The 23,236-nt window shown below is 51.6% G+C and overlaps 1 protein-coding gene across 9 annotated transcripts in view; it reads left to right on the top strand.

Moving 5' to 3' along the window:
- Scn5a (sodium voltage-gated channel alpha subunit 5) overlaps nucleotides 1-23,236 on the top strand; it is a 97,677-nt gene that overhangs the window by 48,578 nt on the left and 25,863 nt on the right. For 4 of the 9 annotated variants that reach the window (XM_076577346.1, XM_076577341.1, XM_076577343.1 and 1 more), the window contains exons 13-20: nucleotides 5-137; nucleotides 1,193-1,431; nucleotides 12,226-12,399; nucleotides 13,419-13,775; nucleotides 16,747-17,187; nucleotides 18,409-18,570; nucleotides 21,978-22,098; nucleotides 22,722-22,876. In XM_076577346.1, the coding sequence (XP_076433461.1) occupies nucleotides 5-137; nucleotides 1,193-1,431; nucleotides 12,226-12,399; nucleotides 13,419-13,775; nucleotides 16,747-17,187; nucleotides 18,409-18,570; nucleotides 21,978-22,098; nucleotides 22,722-22,876 (1,782 nt within the window). The remainder of the gene's footprint in view (nucleotides 1-4; nucleotides 138-1,192; nucleotides 1,432-12,225; nucleotides 12,400-13,418; nucleotides 13,776-16,746; nucleotides 17,188-18,408; nucleotides 18,571-21,977; nucleotides 22,099-22,721; nucleotides 22,877-23,236) is intronic. The other 5 variants (XM_076577344.1, XM_076577348.1, XM_076577345.1 and 2 more) reach the window with 2 other exon arrangements.

Genomic DNA, 23,236 nt, shown 5'->3' with positions numbered 1-23,236 from the left:
ACAGACCACGCCATCAGAGGAGCCAGGTGGGCCCCAGATGCTGACCCCGCAGGCTCCATGTGCAGATGGTTTTGAGGAGCCCGGCGCACGGCAGCGGGCGCTCAGTGCTGTCAGCGTCCTCACTAGCGCCCTGGAAGGTCAGTGTCCTGGTGTTCTCTAAACATCCCCACTTTCCCAGCCTTAACTCCATTCCAGCCTCAGCGTCTTCTGTCTGCCCCACCCTCGGACCCTGTACCTCCCCCAGATGTCTCTCTGTCTGCCCCTACCCTTGAGCCCCATACCTTCCCTAGGTATCTCTTCTGGCAGTGGATATTCTCGCCTGTTCTTTGGGCTCTTCTCTGGTTCTGCTCCCCCTTTCCTAGGTGTTCCCAGACCCTTCTCCATCTCACCCAGCCCTCTCCTAAGCGTACCCCAGTCTGTCTAGAACCACCCTGTCTCCTGCATGCCCTCCCTGGTTTAGCCTGTTCTCAGCCAATCCCATATCCTCTTACACTATTAAAACAATCCTGCATCCATCTCAGCTGGCCCCACCCTAGGCAACTCCACACACCTTCCAGGACAAACTGGGTGCCCCATTTCATGTCACCCCGCCCCGGGTATGTGCTTGTGTTTCACAGCCTGTCCCAGCACCCTACCCCACTCTGTCCTGTGTACCCTCATATCAGAACTTGGCTATTCTGCTTCTTGACCTAGCAGCCTGTTCTGCTCTGAGCCTGCTCATATCCATGGGAGATGGTTATCTTACATGAATCTACATTAATCCTAATCTGTCCTGTCCTCATTTCCCCATGTCCATCTTAGTTTTTTGTTTTTTGGTTTTTTTGGTTTTTTGAGACAGGGTTTCTCTGTGTAGCTTTGGCACCTTTCTTTCCTGGAACTCACTCTGTAGCCCAGGCTGGCCTCGAACTCACAGAGATCCGCCTGGCTCTGCCTCCTGAGTGCTGGGATTAAGGGTGTGCACCACCACCTCCCAGATCCATCATAATTTCTTACCCGTGCAGCCGTTTCTTCCCACATTTCCAGAGTACAGAGCTGAGACACAGGCCACCCGTTTCTCTAGCCCTCCCTCATTGTACCACTGTCATTTACCACCCTGCCATCTCCCCCATGCGAGTCCCGAGACCCTTCTAGAATGCCACCAGATGCAGTCAACTTGGTCAACAAACCCAGTTAACTCCCTGGCTGTCCTCAGAATTGGAGGAGTCCCACCGTAAGTGTCCACCATGCTGGAACCGCTTTGCCCAGCGCTACCTCATCTGGGAGTGCTGCCCACTCTGGATGTCCATCAAGCAGAAGGTGAAGTTCGTGGTCATGGACCCATTTGCTGACCTCACTATCACCATGTGCATTGTGCTCAACACACTCTTCATGGCTCTGGAGCACTACAACATGACCGTCGAGTTTGAGGAGATGCTGCAGGTTGGAAACCTGGTAAGGACCACATATCGTTGACTCATAAATGAGCATCCCTGAAGGGTATCGCTTACATGGGGAGGGGATTCTGAACATCACAGGAGCTTTTGAAGGTGTGAGTCGTGGAAGAGATCTTGGAGGAGGAAGTTCCAAAGTCAAGTTTTGGGGAGCAAAGGTATGTAGATTTGCAGTGGGAGACTAGGGTTTGAGCTGTCACTGTGCTCGAATGCTACAAAACGTGAGTGAGTGAGTGAGTGAGTGAGTGAGTGAGTGAGTGCATCTGAAGTGTGTGGGGACATGAGATTTAATGGTGAGTAGACGGACAGGGAAGTGCATGAAGGGTGGGGCTGTTCTCGTATGGCAGGGAGTTGTACAGATGAGCATCCATGTTGCTGAATGGGGAGAAGGGAGGGTGAGTGCCTGGGTAGGGGAAGGAGGGAAGAAGAGAGAGATGAATGGATTATTGGAAGAAGTAGTGAGAAATGACGGATGGATGGATGGATGGATGGATGGATGGATGGATGGATGGACGGACAGATGGACGATTAGAGAGAAGTAAGACTGAAAGGAAGGACAGATGGATAATTAAATAGGGAGAGAGGAAAGGAAGGACAGAAAGATGAACAGATGATTAGAGATGGTGGAATGAGAGATGGGCGTGGAAAATTAAATAGGAGGTAGAGAAAGATAGTTGGATATGTAGGTGATAAGTGGATGATTAGAGAGCAGCAGAGTGGGAGGCAGGGATGGGTGGGTGGGTGGATATTTAAATAGGAAAAGGAAGAAATGAGTGGGTGGGTGAACAGATGATGGCTGGGCCAGTGGCTGGGTGGATAGATGGTGGCTGGGCCAGTGGCTGGGTGGACAGATGGTGGCTGGGCCAGTGGCTGGGTGGACAGATGGTGGCTGGGTCAGTGGATAGGTGGACAGATGGTGGCTGGGCCAGTGGCTGGGTGAATAGATGGTGGCTGGGCCAGTGGATAGGTGGATAGATGGTGGCTGGGCCAGTGGATGGGTGGATAGATGGTGGCTGGGCCAGTGGCTGGGTGGATAGATGGTGGCTGGGCCAGTGGCTGGGTGGATAGATGGTGGCTGGGCCAGTGGATGGGTGGATAGATGGTGGCTGGGCCAGTGGCTGGGTGGATAGATGGTGGCTGGGCCAGTGGATGGGTGGATAGATGGTGGCTGGGCCAGTGGCTGGGTGGACAGATGGTGGCTGGGCCAGTGGATAGGTGGACAGATGGTGGCTGGGCCAGTGGCTGGGTGAATAGATGGTGGCTGGGCCAGTGGATAGGTGGATAGATGGTGGCTGGGCCAGTGGATGGGTGGATAGATGGTGGCTGGGCCAGTGGCTGGGTGGATAGATGGTGGCTGGGCCAGTGGCTGGGTGGACAGATGGTGGCTGGGCCAGTGGATAGGTGGACAGATGGTGGCTGGGCCAGTGGATAGGTGGACAGATGGTGGCTGGGCCAGTGGATAGGTGGACAGATGGTGGCTGGGCCAGTGGATGGGTGGATAGATGGTGGCTGGGCCAGTGGATGGGTAGATAGATGGTGGCTGGGCCAGTGGATGGGTGGACAGATGGTGGCTGGGCCAGTGGATGGGTGGACAGATGGTGGCTGGGCCAGTGGCTGGGTGGACAGATGGTGGCTGGGCCAGTGGATAGGTGGACAGATGGTGGCTGGGCCAGTGATGGGTGGACAGATGGTGGCTGGGCCAGTGGCTGGGTGAACAGATGATGGCTGGGCCAGTGGCTGGGTGGATAGATGGTGGCTGGGCCAGTGGCTGGGTGGATAGATGGTGGCTGGGCCAGTGGCTGGGTGGATAGATGGTGGCTGGGCCAGTGGCTGGGTGGATAGATGGTGGCTGGGCCAGTGGATAGGTGGACGGACTGATAACTGAATATCGTGAGTCAATCAAGGTTGTACAGAACCAGATTTGAATTCTGACTCAGCCCTTACTAACTAATCCTGGTAGTTGGCACGATAAGTATTTGCTGAATTTAATAAATGCAAGAATGAGACAATATGAGCCTCATAGGAAGCTAATGAGCAGAATAAGATGATGTCTGTAACGTGTTTTCCTCCAGATTCATGAACAAGCCCTCAGCATAGATGAGGCTGTGCTTGTTATTAAAGAAGCTGACCCCAGAAGTCAAGATGTCTGGGTTCCTTCGGACAGTTTTCTTGAAACCACATCAAGTTCTGCCTCTTCACTATACAGATGGAGAAACTGAGGCAGGAAGGGTGGCATGGTGGAACTAGACAGGCACCTACTATATCCTGACACTTGGACACAGCCAGCTCCCCTCCAGAGGTCCTCAGCAGGACTGGCCAGAGTCCCTGGGGATCATTGCCCCGGCCAGTGGGGAGGCCCTTAGCTGGGTCTCAGGCCTGTCCCACAGCAGACCTGGCCCAGCTGCTCGGGTGACTCACACAGGCAGGTGACCTCACACACACTGCAAACTGTGGGTATTTTCTTCCGTAACTGCTTTACAAATCCAGAACCTTAAGTGGTCATTTGCAGATTTTTTTCAACATTTTCCAATCATCCGAGCCTATTTGGCTATTCTTGTACTTTCTTTCTTGCAAATCAAAGGAGAGGTACATCTTAGCATGCAGAGTCTTGTGGTGCAGCCGGGGGTATCGGGTGGTTTTTGGTACACCTCAGCATGAGGAGTCTGGGGGTGCATCTTCAGCTGTTGAGGGATCATCAGATGGTCATTGTGGGATATAAGTGAAGCTTAGTTTTCTCCTGGGTAGGACTGGGCAGCATTTGGATGTGATGAAGAGTCTTGGTGGCTTTGCTGAACTGTCAGCTTATGATTAAGTGACAGTTGTGCTAAACCTGCCACTCGGGTATTGGTAACAGCTGCATTTTGTGCTGTTTGGATAGCTTTATTGCTACTATAAAAGGCTTTGCTTTTCTTGAATTTAATATCGTCCAGGTGACATAGATATTAATGTAAAGAAACAAAATAACCAACATAAGCATAGGTAGGTAACCTTAGCGGGAAACAGACTCTCCAAGCATGCCTCCAAAAGCAGATTCCATAAAGGAGAGGACTGGGGGATTAAACTGTCGGCCCATTTCATAATCAAAGGCAACATCCTGGAGAAAATGGTTTGAAAAGCCTCCCACCACGAAAGAATTAAAAACACAGCAGGTTGGGCTGAGGCTGGAGAGATGGCTCAGTGGTTAAGAGCACTGGCTGCTCTTGCAGAGGACCTGGGTTCAATTCCCACTACTGTCAGAAGCTCCAGTTTCAGGCAATCTGACTCCTTCTTCTGACCTCTGTGGGCACCTGCATGCACACAAACATAATACACACACACACACACACACACACACACACACACACACACACACACAAAATAAAAAAACAAACAAACAAACTTGAAAAAAGAATAAGGTGGCATTTTTTCTACCATATACTAAGATATATTATAAAACCAAAAACATGGGGGAGGGTTGGAAAGATGGCTCAGTGGTTAAGAGCACTGAATGCTTTTCAGAGAATCCAGGTTCAATTCCCAGCACCCACATGGCAGCTCACAACTGTCTGTAACTCCAAGATCTGACGCCCTCACACAGACATACATGCAGGCAAAGCACCAATGCAAATAAAATAAAAATAAATAAATAAAATTTTAAAATGTGGAATCTATAAATGAGATCAGTGCTGTAAGGCTGAAATATTGGGAATAAAGCAATCCTATTGAAGACAGTTTATAAATCAATAAGCAAAGGATGACCTGTTCCACAGATGATATTGGGAACAGTGGTTGCTCTTTGTGGAGGAAACTTAAGTTAGACCCCTACCTGATGCCGTACTCACCAACTAGATGCTGAGGAACTGACTTTAACACTTAATTATAATCAAAAAGTTTTTAAAGTTGAGAACATGGAAGAAGATTGCTTGCTATACTTGCATTAAAATATATAATACTAGCTGGGTAGTAGTAGAGCATGCTTTTAATCCCAGCACTTGGGAGGCAGAGGCAGGTGGATCTCTGAGTTCAAGGCCAGTCTGGTTTACAGAGCAAGTTCCAGGATAGCCAGGGCTGATTCACAGAGAAACCCTGTCTCAAAAAAGCCTGTGTGTGTGTGTGTGTGTGTGTGTGTGTGTGTGTGTGTGTGTGTGTGTAAAATACTGTAAACCAAGCAAAGTCACTAGTGCACAGCAGACACTGGCTTGATCACACACATCTTCTAGGATGCAGATGTCAGGCACACACCCTTACATATCAGTAAGGAAAAGGACAGTTGACATCTGTCCTGATTTTATTCTGTTGCTGTGGAAACCACTCCAACCAAAAGCAACTTGGGGAGTGTTAGTTACCTTTCTGTTGCCGTGATAAAACACTATGGCCAGAGCAGCTTAAGGGAGAGTTTATTTTGGCTGACGGTTCCTGTGGACTGCGTGTCCTGGCAGCAGGGGCGGGAAGCTGAGATACATAAGTGAACCAGATGAAGCCTGCCCCCGTGCTGGATTCCCTCCAACAAGGCCCCACCTAACGGCTCTGTAACCTCAGCCAACAACCCTGCAAACTGAAGACCAAACTGTAAATACATGAGCCTACAGGGGACGTTTCTCTTTCAATCCACCACAAGGAGGAAAGGGTTTGTCTAGCTTACACTTCCAAGTCGCCGTCCATTGTTGAGAGAAGTCAGAGCAGGGACCTGAAGATGGGGACCGTGGGGGAACACTGCTAGCTGGCTCCCACAGCTGGCTCCCACAGCTGGCTCCCACAGCTGGCTCAGCTGGCTTTCTTACTGCCTAATCATCCCTAACAGTCAAGACTGTTCCTCACAGGCATGCCCACGGCCAGTCTGAGCTATACAACCCCGCTGAGACCCCTTCTCTGGTAACTCCAGGTTGTGTCAGGTTGACATTTATAACTCGCTAGGACAGTGGGGAAGATCACAACATGGACAGAGACGCTGACAGGTGAATCAGGTGGTTACAAATATGAAGAGAAATACCGAGAAATAAAAACTGAAGCGTCATTAATGTGCTATTTCCCACCCACAAAAGAATCAAAAATTATGTTCTGTGGTTAGCAAGAATGTGACACATTGGGATGTCAATTCTTGGAGTGTAGTTTTGAGACATCTCTCCTGGGAAACAGTTTACACTGTCTGATAAATCACAGACATGAACTCCCTATAACTCAACAATATATATATATTCTTAAGAAAGTCTCACATTGGGGCCTAGAGAGATGGCTCAGTGGTTAAGAGCACTTGCAGGTGTCCAGAGTTCGGTTCCCAGCACCCACATCAGGCAGCTGACCACCACCTGTAAGTCTAGCTCCAGGAGATCTGACACCCACTTCCAATCTCCATGGTTACTTCATACACATGCTATACATTCACAGACACATATACATCATACACTTAATAAAAATAAATCTTAAAAGAAAAAGACTCATACATCTGTACAAGTTAACATGTACAAGGAAGCTCTTCACAGTTCTTGTTACAGGGAAAGTGAAAATGAGCTTAAATGTCTACCCACTAAAAACTGAATAGGTGTAGCCAAGCATGGTGGTTCACACTGTAGCCCCAGCACTCAGGAGACCGAAGAGAAGACAGCGAGTATGAGGCCAGTGAGACCATATCTCAAAACAGAGAAAAAGAATTCAAGTGATAAGTGAATAAAATTGGACATGGTGGTGCACGCCTTTGATCCCAGCACTCAGGAGGCAGAGCCAGGTGGATCTCTGTGAGTTTGAGGCCAGCCTGGGCTACAGAGTGAGTTCCAGGACAGCCAGGGCTACATAGAGAGATCCTGTCTCAAAAAAAACAAGGTGATGGGGAAGGTCAATAAATTCCATCTCCTTCATACAATAAAACATTGTACACAGTATGTATAATATATATAAATTCATAAACTTGAGAGAAAGAACACTTTTACACAAACCATTTGCATGAAGTTTAATATAATACACATATATGATATATTGTTACCATGCATTTAATATGTAAGAACATGAGAGCCAATACACATCACATTTAGGGTGGTGATTGACTTGGAGTGACTGTAGCACTATGGGTGGTGGTTTTGTGAGTTACCTGTGGTGGTAGATGGCAGGCAAAACCACAGTGGGAGCATCATTTGGGTCCATGGCTTAACCTCTATATATCTGTTTTCTTATTTATACAGTGAGAATGATAAATATTATATATCACATAAAGCCGCTGTGAGGATCAAATGGTAGAACTTAGGAGAAACACTGCAGGAGTGCCCGCCACAGCGTGTGGCAAACTGCAGTCCAGGCTTTACTACTACTCTGTTGTGAGAATGAGTACAACAGCATTGGAAGCCAGTAGGAAAGATGCTACTGTTTTGTTTTGTTTGAGGCAGGGTCTCATGTAGCCCAGGCTGGCCTTGAACTCACTACATGTCTGAGAAGGACCTTGAACTCCTGATTTTCCCTCCCCACCCCTCAGTTCTGGGATTATAGGCATGCACCATCCTGCCCAACTCAAATTATTTCTTAACTTAAAAAATAAAAAATAAATAAATAAATGACAAGCCAGGGAAATGACAGCAGGCTATATAGCAGACTGGGAGGTAACATCTGCAATCTAAAAAGGACAATTCAAAAATAAACAAACACTGTAATAGGACCATCAGCAAAGGCTCTGAGCAGCAATTTGGCAAAAGAAGAAATACGAAAATAAAGGAATGGCTGATAAAACAGCTGTGTGCTGGGAACAGAAACAGGATTAGCAGGTAGAGGGAGACAGCTGTCACACACCGCTCATGGAGTCGGTTAAAACCTGTCTCTAAGGACAGCTAGCCACATCAGAATCCCTAGCAATGGTCATAGATACTTCCATTTCTAAAACTCTACCCTATGAAAGGAATTGAACAATATGTCTGCAAAATGCTATTTATTATGACAGTTTTTTTTTTTAACAAAGAAAATTAGACAATTTTCTTTTTTCATGGAGAATTTGTTAAACTAGTGTGGCATATTTCTGACATAGAATATATCACAGATACAACAACAACAATAATAATAGTAATAATAATAATAGAAAAGGACACTGAAAATTGTGTTTAATTAGCATGGAAAGAGGCCACAGTGTCACATGTTAAGTTCAGGTTTACAGTGTGAATCGTGTAGTCTCAGGAGAGAGGTCAAGTTCAAGACTGGCCTGGGCTATGTGAAACCCTGTCTCAAAGAAACTCCCTTTAAAAAAATTTATTTATTTATTATGTATACAGAAGAGGGTGCCAGATCTCATTACAGATGGTTGTGAGCCACCATGTGAGTGCTGGGAATTGAACTCAGAACCTCTGGAAGAGCAGTCAGTGCTCTTAACCTCTGAGCCATCTCTCCAGCCCCCAGAAACCCCCTTTTTTAAAAAAAGGTTTTTTTTAATTGTGTATGTTTTGCCTGTATGTGCACCACGTGTGTGCAGTTCCCAAGGAGGCCACAAGAGAGCATCTTATTCTCTGACCTGCTGTTACATCCCATTACGAGCTACCATTTGGGTCCTGGGAATTGAACTTGGTACTCTAGAAGAGCAGTCTGTGCTTTTAACAGTAGAATCATCTCTTCAAACACCAAACCCACTGCTTAAGTTTCCCCAGAAGTCTCACAGTTGCTGGGATATCTCCATCAGCACTGATAGGGAAGCCCCCTGCTGAGGAGTCAGGGGACATGAGAGGCCATGCTCAGAACCCACCGAACATCCAGGGCTTTCCAGGTCTGAAGCAGCCCTTGCCTGGGTCTGGCACTCTCAGCCCCACTCAGGAGTGGGGTACATGCTGCTGACGGTTACCATGGTGCTCTCGGTGCTCCAAATGAGCATCCGCTTCACACTCCTTAACCTAACTCTTGGATGTCTTTGTCCCATTTCGTATATGGGCCCACTCGGGTGGAGAGGCTGGGCTAAGATCACAGAGCATCAGAGCTTTCTTTGTACCGCACATCTGGTTGTCATTTTGTGTTACTGTGCACATCATATACATCAACTCTACTCTCGTGGTTTTAGCATGCTTGGTGTGACCTTGGACAAGGAGAAGGTCTGAGGGCAGATTTCAGGCACTTCTCAAGTTTAGCCAGAGTTGCCCGGGAAGTATTAAAAAGCCCCTGTATGGAGCTGTAGACATGGCTCTCGGGTTAAGAATGTTTGCTGCTCTTGCAGAGGACTGGAGTTTAATTACCATCACCCATATCCAGTGGCTCACAATAGCCTGTAACTCCAGCTCCAGAGGAGCCAATGCCCTCTTCTGGCCTCCATGGGCACCTACACTTACAAGCACATGCCTACACATAGACATGTAATTAAAAATAAATGCTTTTTTTAAGCCCCTGTATCTGAGCTGCCCTCCAGCCCAAGGTCTCTAGGGCAGGATCAGGCTTCTCCCATTTCAAGGCTTTCTGGGTGTTTCCAGGGTATACAAAGGATAGCCAACCTGTGCACCCAAGCAGTATCTAGTCAGAAGGAATATTCAGTAGGTCTGGGGTTCCCCAGATTGAGTATTTAACAGGGTTCAACAGATGTTGCCGATCCCCAAAGGATCCTTTGTTTTTGGTCTTAAGCGCCTCTTTGGTCTTTTTCTTCTCGGTTATCTTGCTAGCCAGACAGCCAGGAACTTGGGTAAAGTGGGGAACAAGAGCCTTCACTGGGTACTGCTCCCTGAACTGAGGACTAACACTCAGAAGCCCATCAGACAGACCTTAGAAAAGCACCCATTCTGGTGTGCCCAGGCAGGTCCTAGGGAAGTCCAAACCTATTGCTAAAGGAAGAGGGCAGCCAGTGGCCCTCCTAGAGGCTCTTAGGAAAGTTGAGTGCTTTATGGGGGGTCTGAGGACAGCTGAGTGAGAACTAAGACTGGGCCCATAAGGCACAAGACGTGGAAAGGAGCTTAGTGGTGCCAGATGGGGGACATGGTAGCCTGCAGGTCAAAAATCTAACTGCCGCTTATTCCAGAGAGAGAAGACGTGATACATGTGCCCAGATGGTACTTATGCTGTGAGGGGGGAGGGACCAAGGGATGTGCCTGAAGGGGCCTATTACACAGGTAAGGAAGCACCAGGGACTCGGTGGCTTTTGAACAGGCCTGAAGGGAGTGAGTCTTGTGGGTGGGTGAGTAGAGAGATGAGGAGGCCCCGAGGAGTTGGGGTCTGTGGTGGAGAAACTGAAACAGGCTTATGTGCTGGTGGTGGGTCAGAGGGCAGGCCAGATATTTGGGTGGAGCCTGGAGGATGTTGAGGTCCCCTCTGGGAAACAATTCTTTCTGGGCAGTGAGACTGGGGCTGGTCTGTGGCAAGGTCCCCCTGTCCCACCTCCTCAGAGCCCCATCCGAGCAGAGGGAAAGCCATGCTGGCCTCTGCTTTGGGCAGAGTTCCCTGAGGGTACTCAGGCCAGAGGGCTCCCTGCTGACGGCTGACCCCAGTGTGTGCCTTTTGCTCCTGTCTTGATGCCTGCTGCAGGCCTGGTGCGGTTCCCAGGGCTCTCTCTCTACCACTTCCCTTCCAGAAGCCCGCTGAGGTCTCTCAAGCCAGTCACCATCTCCTCACCATGGCCAAGCTAGCTCCTATGGACCCTGACTTCACAACTATGACCTCAGCAGACATACCCTCCTCCGGAGACCATACCCTGTCAGCCTGGCATCCTTCAGAGCCTTGGGCTGTGTCATGGCTGCCCACCAACACCACAGGCTCCTGTGTACCAGACTCCATAGGCCAGTGTCAGGCCATGTAGTCACGAGTCACAGGGAAGCCAGCCTCTGTCCCTCAGGAATGCCCCTGGGAGAGCACATCCAGCCTTGGCCATTGCAACGTGACACTGCCACCAAGGAAGTTCACACTCAAAACCAGGAGATAAAAAAAAAAAAATGTTTTTTAATCTCGAGTTTTAAGTTTACTTTTTGTGTTGGGCCTCAGCCACATGTGGCCTCAGGCCATGGGTCGGGTTTTTGGATGAGTTTTTTAAAATACACATAGTTGGCTCAGTGGGTAAGAGTGCTTGCTCTGCAAGGCCAAGGACCTGAGTTCAAATACCCAGGACCCACATGAAAAGCCAGGCATAACCTGGCTTAATGGCGCACGCCTCTAATCCTGGCACTCAGGAGGCAGAGGCAGGCAGATCTCTACAAGTTCAAGGCCAGCCTGTATAGAGAGTTCTGGGCCACCAAGGCTAAATAGTGAGGCTCTTGTCTGAAAAAAGAAATGTTAAGCTGGTGTGGCCACATGCACCTATAACCCTAGTCATGTGAGTGGCAGAGACAGGAGGATGGCTGAGAGCCGACCTAGCTCCAGGTTCAGTGAAAGACCTGGTCTCAAGGGTGTAAGAGCAATAGATTAGGATACCCGATGTTCTTCTCTGACCTCCACACGTGTGTATACCACATAACCCCCCCACACACACACATGCACACATGCACACGCGCACGCTCACACACACACATGCATTAAACCCACAAGTACCCTAGAGCAATGCCTGCACATTGTCAGCCCCCGGGGAAGCAGTGTCTGGTTGCTATTACAGTCGGCTTGTAGATGAGAGAAAGCTTGGGAAACCTGGTGAAAGGCAGAAGCAGGGCCCTGAGCTCCTGGAGTGTGGTGAGGATGCTGTAACTGCCCCAGCTTCCCCTGCAGGTGGCCATTAGACGTCATGTCTGCAGAGCCCATGATGAATGCAGGCTGTTTGTGAGCTGATGAGCCTGGCGAGGAGCCCGGAGGCCTGAGGGAGACACTGGCAGGACAAGAATCAGGAAGCAGGGTGCTTGCTGGCAGGGTCTCCAGCCCACACTTGGGGACCCGCTGACTCCTGCTCTCCTTTCAGGTCTTCACAGGGATCTTCACAGCAGAGATGACCTTCAAGATCATTGCCCTTGACCCCTACTACTACTTCCAGCAGGGCTGGAACATCTTTGACAGCATTATCGTCATCCTTAGTCTCATGGAGCTGGGGCTGTCCCGCATGGGCAACCTGTCTGTGCTGCGTTCCTTCCGCCTGGTACGTGCCTGGACCACCGCAGAGGGGAGGAGCGGGGGCTGGGAACACCACCTCTGTGGCCACTATCCAAATACTCTTGCTTTGCTCTGTCCTGCTCTGGTGATGGCAAGACATCTGTTGAGTGTCTCTGGGTGCCTGGCCCAGTGTATGGGGGTGGGGGTGGGAGGGTGGGGTGGGGGTAATCAGGTGGAGGTGGGCAGCATGGGAGACAACTGACAGTTGCATGTACAGGATTCAGGAGTGGGGTCATGTGGCAAGTTAACAGACATGGCCAGATCTGTGGGTGGCTCACTCTGAGCGTTGCCTACTGAAATGGCTTTTTTTTTTTTTTAACTTGGAAGTGCTTAAATTACCTAGGATCTTGCTAAACTGCAGAGGCAGATTCAGTGGGTTGCAGATGTCGCTGAATTTTCTCTCTGTGGATCACGTTTGGTACTTAGAATACCTGAGGTCCTTCTGGGCCTGGTGGTGTGGCCAGGGAAGGCTTCCTGGAAGAGGAACTTGCAGCTCCAGTGGGGATGGCAAGTCCAGTCTATAGGTTCTAATGCTGACCCCGTTCCTATAAGCCAAGGAACTCACAGAAGTCACTTTACCTTTAAGGACCAAAGGAGGGTGGTGACTGTGCCAACCTTGTGTGGTTATCAGAAACTCAGACTAAGTCAGTCCCTCCTAAGCACAGGCCTGGGACACACTGGGTGCCCAATAAATAGGAAGCACCCATCATCTTTCTCTGTGATGACTGAGAGGCAAGAAAGGTGGCCGTGAGTCAGATGGCTGGAGAGTTCAATGGAGGAAGGGCGCCCCAGGCTGGGAGAATCCACAGGGCAGCCCTTGGAAGTGTGAGTGGGAAAGTGTGGGGGCAGAGAAGAGATGGCCTGGAGCTCGGGAGGCTGTCCAAAGACTGTGCCAAGAATCAGCAGTAATCCCCTGACCTCCCAGGGCTTTCAGGCAGGAGCTGGGGCCATAACAGCATCCATGACCCAGACCCGTTACAGAGGCACCCCTCCCTCCTTTCCCAGCTGCGGGTCTTCAAGCTGGCCAAATCCTGGCCCACCCTGAACACACTCATCAAGATCATTGGGAACTCCGTGGGGGCCCTGGGCAACCTGACGCTGGTGCTGGCCATCATCGTGTTCATCTTTGCTGTGGTGGGCATGCAGCTCTTTGGCAAGAACTACTCGGAGCTGAGGCACCGCATCAGCGACTCCGGCCTCCTACCCCGTTGGCACATGATGGACTTCTTCCACGCCTTCCTCATTATCTTCCGCATCCTCTGTGGAGAGTGGATCGAGACCATGTGGGACTGCATGGAGGTGTCCGGGCAGTCACTGTGCTTGCTCGTCTTCCTGCTTGTCATGGTCATTGGCAACCTTGTGGTGAGTCTGCCAAGGGCTTCATAATGCACACTCACCCACCTACCCATCCATTTACCTCCATTTCCTTCTCTCTAGCCAGTCACCTTCCCATAAGCCTCTGGTCCACCTACCCTTCATTCATCTGCTCATTTACCCATCTTTCCCTTTCTACTCTACTATCCATTCATGCGCCTGTGCACACATTTACCCATCCACTTATGCAGCTATCATAGGCATGCCTACCCATTTACCCATTCATTGTCTCATCTATCTACTCATCAATATGCTCACCTATCCAGCCATCTATTCACTTGGTCATCCATTCACCACCCACCTTTTCATCAGTCTGTCTACTTAGTTACAGTCCTCCCATCCATGTGTTCATTCATTCACCAGTCATTCATCCGTTAATCACATCTACTCATTCACTCATCTGTCTACCACCTTCCCATTCACACATACACATTTATGCCTGTTCATATACCCACCCACCCACCCATTCATCCCCCATTCATCTACTCTCTTCTCTGCCCTCCACTCATTCATTCACCCCATTCATCAACCTCCCCATACATCCCACATTCACCATTCCTATCCACCTAATTTATCCATCCAACAAGCTGTTGACTTAGCCATTGACTCACTCATCCTTCTACTCATCCATCCTTCTTTGCAGTTTGCTCATTCATTCATCTGCACACTCATCTACAAGTGCATTCGTTACTTTCTTGTTTTTAATTCATTCGTTTGTTGACTTGTCCCCCATTCCCACTGAATTACTACTTGGTTCTCTGCTCAGAGTAACAAAGACTTGCTAAGTATTTCTGACATGCCAAACGTTATGCCCGTTGTTGGTGGGTATACAGAGGGAAGCATGGCCTAGCCCAGATGCTGGTGGTGCTCATGAACTTGAGAGGTGTAGAGAAATAACCCTCAGCCAGAAATAACTGATCAGTGCCCCTAAGGAAGAGTCCATGGGTGTCCTTCCTCCCCAGCTAGGGAAGTTAAGGGAGGTCTCCAGCCCAGAAGAGACGAGGTTAAAGTGACTCATTGGCTCAGGACAAGAACCGCTTTATTAGATACATAGGTAGCCAACACAGGGCCAACACTTGAGTGGTCCACTGTGAATGCCATGTCCCCCATGGACAGCACAGTGTCACACCAGCACATAGGGAGGTTTGGATCCACTTTCCAGCCTGCTGTGGGCTGAGAACAATGGGTTACAAAGCCGTTCCCCAAACCTGCCTGTTTTCACCATCCCTGTGCCTCAGCCGGGCCAAGCCGGAACCCAGCAGATTGTCCACCCCCTTGTCCTCAGGGGGGAATCAGTGCACAGTGTCAGAGGCCCCCTCAAAGCCGCCTCCCTTGGGGCAGAGCCTCATCTAGTCCCTGCCTGGCTCCAGGGGCTGCCAGACTTTCATGTTCCAAAAAGAAAGCAAATGTGCCCAGCACTCACCTGATGCCAGCACTCAGCCCGCCTGATGCCCGGCTGAGCCGCCCCTCACCAGAGCCCTGCCATTTCTGAGCGGATCTGCCTGGGGACAGAAGATTAGAGGCTCTGGAGGAGGGAAGCTACTGCTTCCCACGCTGCTGCCTCGGGAACTGGGCCGCTGCTGGGGCCAGCCACGTGGGTGGAAGCAAGCTTGCTACTGAAATGGGGAGTGATCAGGCAAGGCTGGGGCCACGCGTGATTGACGGGGAAGCCCTGCAAGAACGAGCTTCTGATGATGGAAGGCCCTTGGGTGCTGAGTGGGTGGACAAGGCCTCCTGCCTTGCCTGGAGCTTGGACCCAGGACTCTTAGGGACGAGGCATGGGTGAGGGATATGGGGCACAGGGAGAACCCTCAGTGGGCAGAGGAGCAGAGGCCAGGGGCCAGGTTAAGGTCAACATCAACAGCAGTTTTGATTAATACTGAATCTCTCGTCCTTGGTGAGGACGTGAAAAAGGTGGCCAAGTGTCAGAAGCGGTCACTTCTCCACAGAGTCGGCACGGAAGCACCTTTAGCTTTTGCTGGCTGGGGAATACATGCTTTTTTCTTTTCTCTCTTTTTTTTTTCTTTTAATCAAAGGCTTCTTACTGAGGCCTGGCCCTCTTCAGAATGTTCACCCCAGTTTAATGGCAGATATGGAGCCCCTGTGGCAGGGTGCATCCCTGAGCAGTTTGGGAGAAGTGGGAGCAGGGCTCAGAGGTGTGTCTGGCCACCCTACAAGGGCCCGTTCAGCCGAACTCCTTCCTGGAGACAGAGAAGGTGCCAGGGGAGGCAGTACACCTTGTCCCATGACTCCGGGATGCCACACACCAGCAGCGGGTCTGAGGTGTCCGAGCATGCCCGCCTTCCTTACTCCTTTCCGCCCTCGTCTCTTCTCTGCTCCTTTCCTGTGACCCTCACATGGAAAGGTACCGTGACCATCTTAAGACACGGGCAGAATGAGTGCTCTGTCAGCAGCCACGCATGCTGAGCAGATAGTCCGCTCTGGGGGGAGCCAAAGCTAATCACTTCCCTTTTGCCCACAGACTCACCAGCCCTCAGAGGTGGGAGAAGTTTCTTTGGGGGCCCCCTTTGCCTTGTCTCTGACTCCCCACTTCCCAGGAGGAATCCCTGGACCCACCCATCCCCTGTGTCCCACCTGCCCATTAGTCCAAAGGCAGGAGGGGACTGGGAAGGGATAGGGAGGCCGTGTTGAGGCTGCTGGTGCCTGGTTAAGGCTCTTCCCAGTCTCCCTGTGTGACCTGGAGCAAGCCCCTAACCGTCTCCATCTGCGGCTCTCTTCTTGACCCTGAGCTGAAATACAAGGGACCTGGACCTGAAAGTTTTCATTCTGGTTGTCTGGACCTTTTGCAGATGAAGCTTCCATATGGAAGAGAAGGAGAGGGGTAGTGAGAGCCCAGGGCTCTGTGCTTCTTGTCGTCAGCAGTATTCAGAGTCTCCTAAGGCCTCAGTTTCCCCTCCACGATCAGGGCCTGGGTGAACTTGACCCATTGCCTCAACAGGTCTTGAACCTCTTCCTGGCCTTGCTGCTCAGCTCCTTCAGTGCAGACAACCTCACCGCCCCTGACGAGGATGGGGAGATGAACAACCTCCAGCTGGCCCTGGCCCGCATCCAGCGGGGCCTGCGCTTCGTCAAGCGGACCACCTGGGACTTCTGCTGCGGGCTCCTGCGGAGGCGACCTAAGAAGCCGGTGGCTCTTGCCACCCACAGCCAGCTGCCCAGCTGTATTACCACCCCCAGGTCCCCGCCACCCCCAGAGGTGGAGAAGGCACCCCCAGCCCGCAAGGAAACACGATTTGAGGAAGACAGGCGGCCCGGCCAGGGCACCCCTGGGGATACGGAGCCAGTGTGTGTGCCCATCGCCATGGCCGAGTCAGATACTGACGACCAGGAGGAGGATGGAGAGGACAGCCTTGGCACCGAGGAAGAATCCAGCAAACAGGTAAGCCCTTGTCCTGACGGGGCAGCCACCTGCTTGTGCAGGGTCCAGAACACAGCTACTAGCCTCAACCAGACTGCTTCAGCAGTGGTACAGTGGGGAGAAGACAAGCCAGCCCCGTAACAGCTGGTCTCTCAGAAAGGTGCCAAGTCCAGCTGTTACCCATCCATCCATCCGCAGCTAACTGTACAGACAGAGAAAGTGAGACATGAATAGGCATTCTTCATGAATGCCTCTATCTCCCCAACTGTTGTCTGGCACCAGGACCAGCAGGGACAAGTGTCTGGGTGAGAGAGGGCTATGCCTTGGTGACCTCACAACTGTCCCCTCCCCTCCTCCCATGCCTCAGGCTAATTCTGAGATTTAAAAATAAGCATCCCTGAGATGGAGGTGTCAGGGACAGCATTATCTTATCTCCCAACCTGTTATTTTTAACACTTGGGACCAGAGTCTGGCCCAAACAAAGAGTGTCTGCCCCTCAGGTTTCCCTTGACCTGAGCTGGGCTCTATGGCTGCTCCTTAGGTCTCTAGGTCAAGCATGCCCAGTGGCCCTTCCTGGCCGATTCCTCAGCTGGCACTAGGTGGGCCTGGCCCTGGAGAACTAGGCTTGGTAGGCTTGGTTCTGCCTCCTGCCTCCGATGACTGCAGAGTCCAGCCGTGGCCCTTGGAGCCAAGTTATAGAGCTGTGGCTATTGTGGTTGAGGGTGGGAAGGTGGGGGGGTACCAGGACCACAGCTTCCACTATTTCCTGTACTGGAGCAGAATTCGGGCTGTTCCTCCTCTTCCCTTTACCCTTGGGACCAGCGTGTGTGTGTGTGTGTGTGTGTGTGTGTGTGTGTGTGTGTGTGTGTGTGTGTGTGTGTGTTTGGGTGTGGGTGTGGGTGTGACTTGTGGGAATCAATGCAGGCAAACTGAAGTATCTCGTGGACTTGAGAAGTCAGCACATCCTTCTCAGTAGAGTTAGTAGCACTCGTGGGGCATCATGGTTCAGCTATGCTCTTCAGGGAGTCTGAACTGGAGAAGTTTATGCTGAGCTTTGGCTCTGTGTCCTTTGCCCATACTCATGAAGAACCTCTCACTTACTGACTCACATCAGCTGATGAAGAGGTCTTCAGTAGATACAGGTTCATGAAGAGGCCAGGAAGAGGTGGGCAGAGGCTGAAACCCACAAAGCCACAGCCCTGGAGGCCCTCTGCCTGGACTCTGCTCATGAGATCTTTTCAGCAGGAATCCCAGGTTGTGTCTGGTGGCCAAGAGCCCCCTCAGGAGCCCAGGGCCTGGAGCCAGGTGTCAGAGACCGCATCCTCTGAAGCTGAGGCCAGTACGTCTCAGGCAGACTGGCAGCAAGAGCCGAAAGCGGATCCCCGGGCCCCGGGGAGCAGTGAGGTAACTGGGGTCTGATGCTGGGGCCGGAGCCAGGCCATGAGGCCACCGCACAGTCCCGACATTTGCTAAGGGGAACCACAGCCAGTGTCACAGACAGCATGGAGACCCATTGCAGAGGAGGATGGGGAACCAGTACCCTGACAGGGAGAGATGGTGCCCGCCCCAAGGCCACAAGAAAATTGTGGAACCAAGCAGCTCAGAACTCTGAGGCAGGACTAAGCCTGCAATTCCTGCAGCTCCATGTTCGCCCTCCCCCATGCTGTGTTCTTGTGTTCTTCTACCATTTGGCGAGCGTTTGTCCTGTGAGGACTTGATGGATCTCTCAGCACGGTCCTGGCTGCATCAGTCACCTGCTGCCTCGTCCCTGCAAAAGTGAAAGGGGAGGGGGTGGCCAGCCTGTCACCAGGATTTACTGTGGCCACAAGAAGGCTTTGCTCTGAATTAACTACCACCTACGTGTGTAGTTGGCTTATTTTACTCTTTGGGGGCCCACCACCCAGCTCCCAAATAAATACATGGAGACTTATTCTTACTTATAATGCCCGGCCTTAACTTGGCTTGTTTCTAGCCAGCTTTTCTAACTTAATTTATTAGAATTAAGTTTCTCTTTCTTCTGTTTCTCTTTAACTACATTTTGCCTCTGGATTTTTTACCTTCCTTTATTCTATATATCTTTCTTCCCTTCTAACTCCATGGCTGGCTAGGTGGCTGGGTGGCTGGGTGGCTGGCCCTGGCCTTCTCCTCTCCTCCTTTTCTCGTCCCTTGCTCCTTTCCCTAGATTCCTCCTCCTATTTATTCTCTCTGCCTGGTAGCCCCGCCTGTTTCTCTCTCCTGCCTATCTATTGGCCGTTCAGCTCTTTATTAGACCAATCAGGTGTTTTAGGCAGGCACAGTAACACAGCTTCACAGAGTTAAACAAATGCAGCACAAAAGAATGCAACACATCTTTGCATCATTAAACAAATATTCCTCAGCATAAAAGAATGTAACATATCTCTAACTAATATTCCACAACACACTTGGGAGCTTTTCTGTTTAAAAAAAATAAAATCTACATCTCTTGTTTCACATGAAAACTGAAGAGTGGTGCTACCATGATGTAGACAAGTGGTAGCCATCCCCCAGCCTCAGGCTGGAGCTTTCTGGTTTGCTGTACCACCACCCTCCTAATCGCATGTGTGACCTGCCCGGCTCCTCTACACATCTGAGTTTTGGGCACCCAAGCCCAGGGACCTGTGTCATGGCTAGTCACACTGTTCAGCCTCACTTGCTTCAAGCATGTGGAAGGGAAGTCATGTGTTCAAAGAGAGTGCTGGGTACCATTCATTGTCCTGTATCTGACCTCACTCCACAGCCCAATGCTGTGACTTTGGTCCCATAAGAAAGGCCCTAGGATGCTCCGCCATCATCACCAGTCACGGGTGGTCCTGGAGAACGAGTCCCTGGCGGACTGTGTCCTGACTGCAGGTCACAGCCCCTCCCTGGACGGTCTAACACTTGACATCATGTGGAGTAGGAGAATTCAGAATGCAAAGCCTCGGGAGGGAGTGTGAGATTACTCGGAGCTTTGTGGCTTCCTCCCTCCAGATGTGTGCCCCGGAAGAGGAAGAGAGAAAAATGCTAGGATGTTTCCAGGGGAAGGACTTCTTCCAGACTGGGCATGTAGCTGGGTTGGTAGAATGCTCACCTAACACAAAGCCCTGGGTTTGATCCTCAGCACTGAACAAACTGGGTGTGGTGGTGACCCACAGCTGGAGGCAGGAGGATCAGAAGTTCAGGGTCAACAGCAGCTGTGCAGTGAATTCAAGGCCGCCTGAGCTGCATGAGACCCTGTCTCAGAAAGAAGAGAGGGAAGAGGGGAGGGGCTTCCTCCCTCCTGCAGTAGGATCCTGAGAACTCTTCTGCCTGACGGCCAGCTGCTCCTTAGACAGCTCTGTGTCTGCAAGGCCCTGCCTGGTGTAGCCCCAACAGCATGGGGACCACAAGACAGAGCCCCAACCCTCTGGCCGCTCCAAACAGCCAGCTCTCCCCTCTCCTGCGACCCAGCTGTTTTCTGCCACAAACCTCAGAAGTGAAAAAGCAGGAGGTCCAGATATGGGCATGGTCACTCACCCAAGGAAGGGGGAAAAGGCCACATAGCCAGGCTCTGGCATCCAGTCCAGGGCCTGAGCATAGACAGGCCTTCTGCAGCCAGCAGAGATAGGAGTGAGGCTGGGTGGGAGCAGATGGGGCGTTCCTTTCTCCATGGAAGCAAGCCCTTCTGATTCTTCTATCTTAAGGTTCTGTTCCCCAGAAGGAGAGGTAGGGACGGCGACTCTGTGTCAATGACTCATGGGGGCAGTGCTCCCCGGAGAGGACAGAAGGGGCACAGGAAGCAGATGGGGAGAAGAAAGGAGCTAGGCCAAGGCCAGAGGCGGGTTCGATGGTGTAGACTTCAGCATGTGACAGTGGGGGAGCCAGACCCTGTGATGTCCTACCGTAAGGCCTGTGGTAACCAACCAGGCTCTCCATTCACCAGCTAAACTGTTCTGGAGGCGCTAGCTAAGCCACAGGGCTCGCCTTGGTAGGATCTACCTACCCACAGATCCTGGCATTGCCCACAGCCCCAGCGGCACAGACACTCACAGGCTACCATATCCTAGAGCAGTGGTTTTCGACCTTCCTAACACTGCGACCCTTAGTACAGTTCCTCATGCTGTGGTGTCCCCCAAACATAATTGTTATGTTCATTATTTCAAAACTGTTACTTTCGTTGCTACTTCATAACTGTAGTTTTGCTGCTGTTATGAATTATAATGTAAATAAATATCTGTGTTTTCCGATGGTCTTGGGCGACCCTATGAAAGAGTGATTGGACTCCAAAGGGATCTCGACCCCCAGCCTGAGAACTGCTGACCTAGAGCCTCCCTGGGAACCAAGGTCTAGGGTCAAGGAGGGAAGGTTCCAGCACTTTCTCAGACACACTCCAGGCTCCACCCCCACCCCAAAACCCACACGAGCCGGGTGGGGAGCATGGGCCATTGTTGCATGTTCTCTGCATGTCTGACCTGCTGCTGTGAGCCTGTGTCTAGGTTTTGATTCTGTTCGGATGTGTGTCTGTGTACCAATGGGCGTCCCGTTGTCTCCTTGACCATGTCTGTCTTGTTCCAGCTAGATGAGTTTCTTTTCCTGGGGTTCTCCCAAAGCCCCTCATTTTCCCACATCCCAGCCCAGGAGTCCTGAAGCCAGGTCCTCACTCCATCCTCACTAAGAGGCTCTGTGACAGGCGTCAGCCCACTTCCACCTCAAATTCCCAGGGTGTGCAAAGAAGGGGGGCCATCTGGACTCACCCTAGGCTCCCCCAGATGCTGGAGCTGGAGGCTGGTCCTCGGCCTGTGGTCATCCCTCCCCCTCCCACTCCCCCACAGGCCCCCGAGGACAGTTACTCAGAGGGTTCCACCGCTGACATGACCAACACAGCCGACCTCCTGGAGCAAATCCCAGACCTTGGTGAAGATGTCAAGGACCCAGAGGACTGCTTCACTGAAGGTACTGAGCGGACAGGAGGACCAGGGGTTCCTCACCCTGAGCTGGAGTCTACCCTCCTTTACTCTTCCCCTGCAGTGTGCGTCACGGTGGGTCTGCCTACCCAGGGTGCAGGACTGGTCAGCATCACTGAGGGGTGGGAAGCACCGTGTTTGTGGTGTGCTGATTTAACCCAGATCCACCACATCCCACACCCAGGAGTCTTTCGCAGACTATCCATGTGGGTGTAGTGAATGGCCACGTTGGTGACTGACATCTGCAGCCTGTCAGCTGGTACATTTGGAGTGCAGCTGTGGTTTCCGTCCCACGCTACTGCAGGGCTAGCTGTCACTCAGGGCTTCACCATTCCCAAGGCTCAGACACTGCAGAGATGAGGCAGATCATGGGAGATAAGTTTTTCCAGAGTCCAGGCTGTGCCATCCCCAGCCCTGCCGATGCCGGGTCCAGCCAGCCCCTTCACGGAGCGATTGCCGATGGTGTGCCACTGCAGAGAACATCCTTCGTTCTCCCACACTGAGCCCTCACCCCATGTACCCCACCGTCCCAGCCTTTCAATCATTCCCTCAAACAGCTAGCCTGTGCCATCAGACCTGCGCGCTCACGGGCCCTGTCACCCTCCCCCATAGGCTGCGTCCGACGCTGTCCCTGCTGCACAGTAGACACAACGCAGGCCCCGGGGAAGGTCTGGTGGCGATTGCGCAAGACCTGCTACCGCATCGTGGAGCACAGCTGGTTCGAGAGTTTCATCATCTTCATGATCCTGCTCAGCAGCGGGGCGCTGGTACCTCTCGGGATGTTGGGCTGGGCAGGGAGGACTGGAGGAGGAAGTGGGGGCCAGGAAAAAGAAGTCTCCAGCCAGAACACCTGGTCAGAAAGTGGGGCAGTGCCTCTGTTGGAGATATGCTCCCCAGGCCCCTGGAGCGGACAGGCTCATAAGCCTAACACCCACAGCATGTGCGGAGGCCAGGCAGAAGGGCTGGCCCGTGCCCTGTGTCCAGCCCACTGCCTCGTTCCACGAAAGGGAAATTATTTCCTCTGGCTCTCCAGCCTCCCACATTGGAGCTCATCCACCTGCCCTCTGCATCAGCCATGCTGTGAGGCTGTTAAACTCTAGCCATGACCGATGAGGCAGTACCGACTC

This window comes from Peromyscus maniculatus, chromosome 7, assembly GCF_049852395.1.
Source record: "Peromyscus maniculatus bairdii isolate BWxNUB_F1_BW_parent chromosome 7, HU_Pman_BW_mat_3.1, whole genome shotgun sequence".
In the NCBI taxonomy this organism is placed as follows: Eukaryota; Metazoa; Chordata; class Mammalia; order Rodentia; family Cricetidae; genus Peromyscus; species Peromyscus maniculatus.
This window is presented reverse-complemented; position numbering and strand designations above follow the sequence as displayed.